Raw genomic sequence first — 9,135 nt, 5'->3', positions numbered from 1 at the left:
GCTGCACAGCCGAAGACCATCGAGCAAAAAATGAAACATCATTATTCAAAACTTTAACTCACACACACTGCTAAATACCTTGAACAAAAATCATACTTCTTGCCTGTAGTCTACCATATCATTTACCATGTCTTGCAATTTTCGTGTTTTTTTCAGATTACGTCTAGCACGATTTACACTGATTGCCTTATAATGGGGCCGAAGCGCAAGTACACCACCGACCAGGAACGAAAAGCAGCTGCAGCAAAAAGAAGGCAACTACAACGTCAAAAACAAAGGCAAATAGAACAAGAGGTCAACAGACAACGATGTGATGCCAACGCTAGCACACAGCCTCCAGAACAAGACACACGTAAACAAACTGCCTGCACAATAACCCACGAGGGTACGGCTCACACACAACAGCTACACCAAGATAATCTTCAAAAAAAGGACAACAGACAAGCCTTGGAAGTATCACCTCCCGCACTTCCACCACAACAGGAGACACCACAAGAAATTAGAAATGAAGAGGTAAGTCAGAAGAAGAAGAGAATGGACACACACAAAATACACATAGTAACTACCAAAATCATCCCCCCTCACTAACATGTCTTGCCTCCATTGGCTCCAGTTTGCATCTGCCTGCGCAGATAAATTAATGCCCCAATGCATTCTCTATAAGCCAACGCCCTCTTAGCAATGGGACAAGTACTGTCACATCAACTGCCTTATATTACAAATGGAAGCAATTAACACCTCTAAAAAGTAACGAGATTTCAACCCATCTCATGCCTTGCTGTATCGTAGCCCCCAAAGGAAGCTCACTACACAATGATAAACACTCCCACACTTCTAGAGTTTTGCGCTTTGCATACTTACCTGATCGTTTACCATAGTTACCAGTATATGCCGGTTCCATGCCCATTCAGATCGATGATCTTCCGCTGTCAAACACGCTGATGCGTGCTGCACAGCGGAACACCAACAAGCAATAAATGAACCATCATTATTCAAGACTTTACCTCATAACCACTGCTACATACCTTTCTCAAAATCCTATAAAAAAAAAAAAACTAACATGCTGCTGAATACATACTTCTTGCCTGTAGTCTACCATATCATTTGCCATGTCTTGCAATTTTCGTGTCTTTTTCAGATTACGTCTAGCACGATTTACACTGATTGCCTTATAATGGGGCCGAAGCGCAAGTACACCACCGACCAGGAACGAAAAGCAGCTGCAGCAAAAAGAAGGCAACTACAACGTCAAAAACAAAGGCAAATAGAACAAGAGGTCAACAGACAACGATGTGATGCCAACGCTAGCACACAGCCTCCAGAACAAGACACACGTAAACAAACTGCCTGCACAATAACCCACGAGGGTACGGCTCACACACAACAGCTACACCAAGATAATCTTCAAAAAAAGGACAACAGACAAGCCTTGGAAGTATCACCTCCCGCACTTCCAACACAACAGGAGACACCACAAGAAATTAGAAATGAAGAGGTAAGTCAGAAGAAGAAGAGAATGGACACACACAAAATACACATAGTAACTACCAAAATCATCCCACCTCACTAACATGTCTTGCCTCCATTGGTTCCAGTTTGCATCTGCCTGCGCAGATAAATTAATGCCCCAATGCATTCTCTATAAGCCAACGCCCCCTTAGCAACGGGACAAGTACTGTCACATCAACTGCCTTACATTACAAATGGAGGCAACTAACAACGCAAAAAACTATCCAGATTTCTACCCATCACATACCTTGCTGTATCGTAGCCCACAAAGAAGGTCACAACACAACGATAAACACTCCCACACTCCTACAGTTTTTCCACGTGGAACACACACATAATGTAAACCATGTAGTAACATACTTTCAGCAACATTTGTAAAGACCTGCTCAGTAACACAGTGCAACATAGCTCTCACAAGTCAACTCAACACCTTCTCTCATGCACAGTACTCTAACAAAAAAATCCTTTACTTCACTCAACAGTCTAACTGTATTATTTCGTCTATCTGTCTGCCTTTTACAGCTTCACTCAAGAATACTTGACGAGCTCTGTCTTACAAGGGGGCGTAAGCGAAAATACACCAGCGAACATGATAGAAAAATAGCAGCAGCATCAATGCGACAACAACGTCGCAACATCGAGACACTTCAACAAACTACTGAAAGACAAGCCAGAGAAGCTAATTCTCAAAGACTATGTCGACACAAAGCCTCACCTAAACAAATTTCCGATAGACAAGCCCACGATGCTCAAGCTCACACACAACGTCGAAAAAAAGAGACTCTTCAACAAACTGTGGACAGAAAAGCACAAGATGCCACAGCTCACACACAACTTAGAAAACAAGAGACTCTTCAACAAACTATGGACAGACAAGCACAAGATGCCACAGCTCACACACAACGTAGAAAACAAGAGACTCTTCAACAAACTGTGGACAGACAAGCAAAAGATGCCACAGCTCACACACAACGTAGAAAACATGAGACTCTTCAACAAACTGTGGACAGACAAGCACAAGATGCTACAGCTCACACACAACGTAGAAAAAAAAGAGACTCTTCAACAAACTGTGGACAGACAAGCTCAGGATGCTACAGCTCACACACAACGTAGAAAACAAGAGACTCTTCAACAAACTGTGGACAGACAAGCACAAGATGCCACAGCTCACACACAACGTAGAAAACAAGAGACTCTTCAACAAACTGTGGACAGACAAGCACAAGATGCTACAGCTCACACACAACGTAGAAAACAAGAGACTCTTCAACAAACTGTGGACAGACAAGCACAAGATGCTACAGCTCACACACAACGTAGAAAACAAGAGACACTTCAACAAACTGTGGACAGACAAGCACAAGATGCCACAGCTCACACACAACGTAGAAAACAAGAGACACCACAACAAACTGCTGCAAGACAAGCTCAGGATGCAGAAGCCCACAGCCAACAACGGAGACAGGAATCCCCATCTTCCAAACTAAAAAGACAACAACATGATCGCCTAATTCATCACAAAAGAATGATCTACCATCTCAGCCAAACTCAACACAATATTCAACTTTTTACAGCCAGCAGAACACATAATGAAAATACAATTATTCAGCATTACTGTGGAAAGATGAATTCACTCTGCTCCAAATGCAACTCGCACAATTTTACCGATGAAAAACCAGCAGACAATCTGTTCACTCAATGCTGCCAAAAAGGGAAAATTCAGTTGCCCATACCTCAATACTCAGATCTGTTAGAGCAATTGATGAAAGGAAGTCATCCACACAGTAAAAATTTTATGGACAATATCCGAAGCATCAACAGTTCACATGCATTTGCTTCATTTGGAGCCAATATTGCACCGCCGCCAGGATTTGGCCCGTATTGTTTTAAAATTCATGGTCAAATTTACCACCGCACAGGGACACTTCATCCAGAAATGGGCCAAACTCCAAAATATGCTCAATTATACATTTTGGATCCAAATGAAGCAACAGAACAACGGCTGACTGTTCACGAAAACAAAAAGTGTAATACTGAAATGATGCATCAAATTGCACAACTTTTACAACAAATCAATCCATTTGCAGCTGCATATCGCATGCTAAAAGACGTAGAAGCCGAAGAAGAACAGAAGGCTATCACATATGGAACTTCAATGCCTTCTATTGTCATGGCCATTAAACAAGAACGTGGACAAGATCCACGGCGATACAACAAACCACGCATTAGTGAGGTCGCAGTAGTTTTCCAAAATGATGATGGAGAGCCTCCTTTTAACAGGGATATATTAGTTCATCTTCACCCAGACAAAAACAACCCTTTACTTCCTAAAACACAGCGGATTAGCATTTTGCACAGCAACCTTGATGCTCTTCTATATCCGCTTTTCTTTCCAAGAGGTGATCAAGGCTGGCATGAAAACCTACAACAACAAGGTACTACTAGAAGAATAACACAACTGCAATACTACAGTTTTCAACTCTCTGTCCGCAATCACTTTAATCCAATTTTAAACGGTGGAAAACTAACACAACAGTACTTAGTAGATGCATATGTTAAAATAGAAGCTAATCGCCTGAATTACATAAGACAAAATCAAAAAATCCTCAAAGTAGAAGACTACTGTGTTCTTCAAGAACATTTGCAACAAAAATCAATTGAAAAGGGAATACCTATTGGCAAAACAGTTATTCTACCTTCGTCATTTGAAGGAAGCCCCCGCAACATGCAACAACGTTATCAAGATGCAATGGCAATAGTCACTAAGTATGGAAAACCAGACATTATTGTTACCATGACCTGTAATCCCAAATGGGTTGAAATCACCGAGCATCTGGAACCATGGCAACACGTAGAACATAGGCCTGACTTAGTTGCACGCATATTTCGGCTAAAACTAAAAAGCCTTTTACAAGACATCAAAAATGGCCTGTTTGGAACAGTCATAGCAATGGTTCATGTCATCGAGTTTCAAAAAAGAGGTCTACCACATGCACATATTCTCCTTATCTTAGACACCAATTCTAAGATTCACACTGAGGAAGACATCGACAACATAGTATGGGCTGAGATTCCTAACCAACAACAATATCCAGAGCTCTATGACATTGTAGTGTCTCATATGGTTCATGGTCCATGTGGAGTTCTTAATCCAGCAAGTCCATGCATGCAAAATGGAAAATGTACTAAAAAATTTCCAAAGGACTTAAAACAGCACACTGTTAAAGATTTAGATGGCTACCCATCATACCGACGACAAGATATTGAGAACATTGTTCACAAAAATAAACATATCAATAACTCATGGATAGTTCCATACAATCCATACCTACTAAAACGCTACAACTGTCACATCAACGTGGAAATCTGTGGTTCAATCAAAAGTGTTAAATATCTTTTTAAGTATATCTACAAAGGCCATGACAAAGCTAATGTCGAAATCCAACAGAAAACTCTGAACCATGATGAATCTTCAACTTTTGTAGACTCAAGATATGTCAGTGCTCCCGAAGCTGCGTGGCGAATATTTGCCTTTCCAATGCATTCACAGTCCCATGCCATTATACGATTAGCTATTCATTTACCACATCAACAACAACTTTATTTTTTTGAAGATGCTCAAGTCGAAGATGTGTCCAAAACTTTAACCACAACCTCAACATTACTAGAATGGTTTTTGCTAAACCAACGAGATAAAAATGCAAGGCAATATTTGTATCGAGAGATTCCAGAGCATTATGTTTGGAAAAAAACTTGGAATCCAAGACTACGTGGAGTAAGCACAATAATTGGACGCATGTATACTGTTAGTCTCAAAGATCAAGAAAGATATTGCCTTCGCCTCTTACTACTGCATGTCAGAGGAGCTACAAGTTATAACCATTTAAAAACCGTTCATGGAGTATTACATGATACATTTAAAGCTGCAGCTTTGGCTTTGGGACTTCTATTTGATGATACAGTTTGGAAACTTACTTTACAAGACGCAGTAACCCTACATATGCCTAAGCAACTTCGTGAATTGTTTGCCTACATTTGCGTGTTTGGCCCCCCTACAAACCCTGATCAACTTTGGACACTTTTCAAAGAAAATCTAATTGAAGATTACTGCTTACATCTTCACAACCAAACTGGTCATTGTTGCAAATGTGAAGCTTACGCCATGCAAGATGTCCAAAATATTTTATTACTACATGGAAAAACGTATGCTGACTTTAATTTGCCACACCCTGAAATACAACTTCCACAAGCTCCGCAGTATAATGAATCTTCAGAATTATTGTTAGCAACAGAGCTGAGAATCTCCTTAAATGAACAACAACAAATTGCATATGACACCATTTTAAGTGCCATTCTTAACCAAGGAAATGCGAACCCTAAATGTTTCTTTATTGACGGTCCTGGAGGAAGCGGCAAAACATACCTTTATGATGTTTTAATACATCACGTTAGAGGGTTGGGAAAAAAAGTGTTGACATCTGCTACAACAGGTATTGCAGCAAATCTATTAAACGAAGGTCGCACTATGCATTCACTATTTGGCATCCCAGTTCCAGTCAATGAAATATCCGTTTCACGAATCAAACAAGATACAGTAGCAGGAAAACTTTTACAAAATGCAAGTCTTTTAATAATTGACGAATGCACTATGGCCTCCAAATATGCTTTGACCTTAATTGACAGACTTCTACGTGAAGTAATGACCACAAAGGTAGCAGAAAAAAATGTAATTCCATTTGGTGGAAAAGTGTTTGTTATTGGGGGAGATTTTCGACAATGCCTTCCAGTTATACCAAGTGGAACAAGAACAGATATTATTGAGTCCAGCTTAAAAATGTCAGAACTTTGGAAAAACTTTACCAAACTCCAACTAATTAACAACATGCGATCTACTGATCCAGATTACAGCAAATGGCTTCTGAAACTTGGTAACGGTGAACTTACCAATCAATATAACCTTGGAGAAGACATTATAGAAATACCTGAAGACATGTTATGTAAAGACTGCATTGTAACTGAGGTTTTTGGACAACGTTTGAACATTGATATTAACGACAAAAACAATGTTAACAAAGCCTCTTCCTATGCAATTCTCTGTGCCAAAAATGAAGACGTTACTCTACTAAATTCCCGTGTAATGGATCGCATGCCAGGTGAATATAAGTTGTACAAAAGTGATGATTCAATCGATGTAGATAATGAAGATGAACGTGAACATTATCCCGTTGAATTTTTAAACAGTGTAACACCATCAGGAATGCCATCCCACATACTTCAACTTAAAATTGGAACCATTGTTATGTTGCTCCGGAATCTAAATACCAAACAAGGACTATGTAATGGAACGCGCCTTATTGTGACTGGAATGTATTCACACCTTATTCAAGCAAGAGTCATCACTGGATCAGCTAAAGAAAAGGAAGTGTTAATTCCACGTATTGATATATGTCCTTCAGACACTCGCCTTCCATTTAAACTTCGCCGTCGTCAGTTTCCCCTAAAACCTGCATTTGCCATGACAATAAACAAGTCACAAGGCCAAACTCTACACCGTGTTGGCATATATCTACCTGAACCAGTTTTTGGCCATGGACAACTGTACGTTGCGTTTTCAAGAGTGACAATGAGATGCAACGTCAAAGTACAAGTTCTTGACACACCTTTACAAGGAAAGTTACTTAAAGAGAGTGAAAAGATCTTTACACAAAATGTGGTGTATAAAAATATTTTTAATTAACTTTACACTGTTCATAACCTTCTTTCATTACAAGCCATGGACATCATTAAACATTAGACTCATCTATTAAAACTGTTCATATTAATCACCGATCATAAAAATATTTAACATGAACTAAATAACCAGGAATGTTTCCACAACCTCTTTCCATAGTACCCACTTACCTCATTGTTCCCCTGCTTTCTTCCCTAATAAAATATTCTTACCCCTCCCATCCTTTCATTTTCCTCTCATACAAAAAAAATTGTAACCATTTATAGTATATGAAATATATGTATTGATAGTTTGAAACCAATTCATTATCTAATAAATTATTGAAAATAAAATTGTTTGTTCTATTTGTCATTCTTAAACCAATAAACTATTTTAAGAATACTAAATTAAAACTAACCCATCCAAACAATTTATTACATTATTATTCAATCTGCTAACAAACATACACATTCTAGACTACCCGATGCGTTAGAATCGGGCCACCTTCTAGTATATATATATATATATATCCAAAGGAGAAAGAAAGTCGCACTCCAGATGCTCACCATATCACTCAGTCTTTATTGCAGGGGAAACATGAGGGTACAAGCGGTGGGGAGGGTGAGACAAGCCATACAACGCCGGACGACGGCGTGCCGTTTCGCTAGAACTTAGCTTCCATGGGTCCAGTGCAAACTGCCATGCAGCACCGCCCTTTTAACACAAATTGTGTGGGTACTGCATTAGCAGAGTGATTTAAAATGCAAATGCAAGTATACAATTAGTAGCTGCAAAAAACAGGTGAAGACTTCAAGGGTATTAACATATCACAGTCTAATACACATATCTCTCAAAATACAATAATATACAAAAGGCGGACAGAATCACAATCCCTACAAGAACAGAACAAAATTCTGATGTACAGTACAGCGAGCACAAAAACAGTAGAAATTATTTTAAATTAGTGAAAAAAAAAAAAAAAATTTCAGAGACAATGTATGCAATAATGTTAAAATGCAAAACAGTAGCTATTAATCAATGCCATGATCAGATAGTGCTAGCAAAACAAGGGTGTCACAGTCAGGATGTCATATAGTCGACATGCCAAAAAAAAAAAAAAAAGGTCTTTAAAGAAAAACTGACAAGTCGTTTCTGTCATTCAAACCTAGCGGTCCCATTGCGTTTAGATCCAGAATCAATCTGGATTCTTTTTGTAACAGCGTGCGGTGCGTGTCGCCGCCTCTGCTGCTAGGATTGACTTTAAACAGACCAGCAAAAGAAAGTAGATTGGAATTACTATTATGGCATTCCTGCATGTGTTTAATAAGTCTTGCTGAACCTATCCCTGATATTAAGGATTTGCAATGTTCCCTAAAACGGACGTAAAGGGGCCGGATAGTTTTTCCAATGTAATAAAAATTGCAGGGGCAGAATAATGCATACACTATATAAGTGGACTTGCACGATATGAAATCATTAACCCTGAGGTACTCACACCCCACTTATTACATCCCCCGTTTTATGGGCCGAACCGAAAGGACAATTCCCACATCTAAAATTACCCTTAATTTTTTTCTTGTCTAACCATGTCTTTTCCTTTGTGGGCACGAATCTATTTTTTACCAAAAGGTCGACTAAATTATGGCCTCTTCTGTAAGATACCAAGGGACCCTCTTTAACCAGGGCTCTAAGGTCTTTATCGTTTTTCAACAAATGCCAGTGTCTCTTTATGCTGGATCTCACAATGTCAAACAGAATTGTATTTGAAATTGAAGGTGCATCTATCCCCGGCGGCATTATGCGGCATTTTTCCTGGTATTTTTTTTAAAAAAAAATTTGCGAGGTCTATCACGATCATTCGTCGCCATCGCAGTCCTGTCCTGTTCTTTTGCTGGTCTGTTTAAAGTCAATCC

At 39.3% G+C, this 9,135-nt stretch overlaps 1 protein-coding gene across 1 annotated transcript; it reads left to right on the top strand.

Annotated features, from left to right (window-relative positions):
• Positions 1-3,136: 3,136 nt before the first annotated feature.
• LOC142271993 (uncharacterized) lies at positions 3,137-7,153 on the top strand (the record flags this gene model as incomplete). The annotated part of the gene is made up of 1 exon (XM_075332489.1): positions 3,137-7,153. A coding segment is annotated over exon 1 (4,017 nt), but the record flags the coding sequence as incomplete, so codon positions are not given.
• Between the last annotated feature and the right edge of the window lie 1,982 nt (positions 7,154-9,135).

The sequence above is a fragment of the Anomaloglossus baeobatrachus genome, unplaced genomic scaffold, assembly GCF_048569485.1.
Source record: "Anomaloglossus baeobatrachus isolate aAnoBae1 unplaced genomic scaffold, aAnoBae1.hap1 Scaffold_3422, whole genome shotgun sequence".
Lineage (NCBI taxonomy): Eukaryota > Metazoa > Chordata > Amphibia > Anura > Aromobatidae > Anomaloglossus > Anomaloglossus baeobatrachus.
Note: the sequence above shows the minus strand (reverse complement) of the source record. Positions and strands in the feature narration are given on the sequence as shown.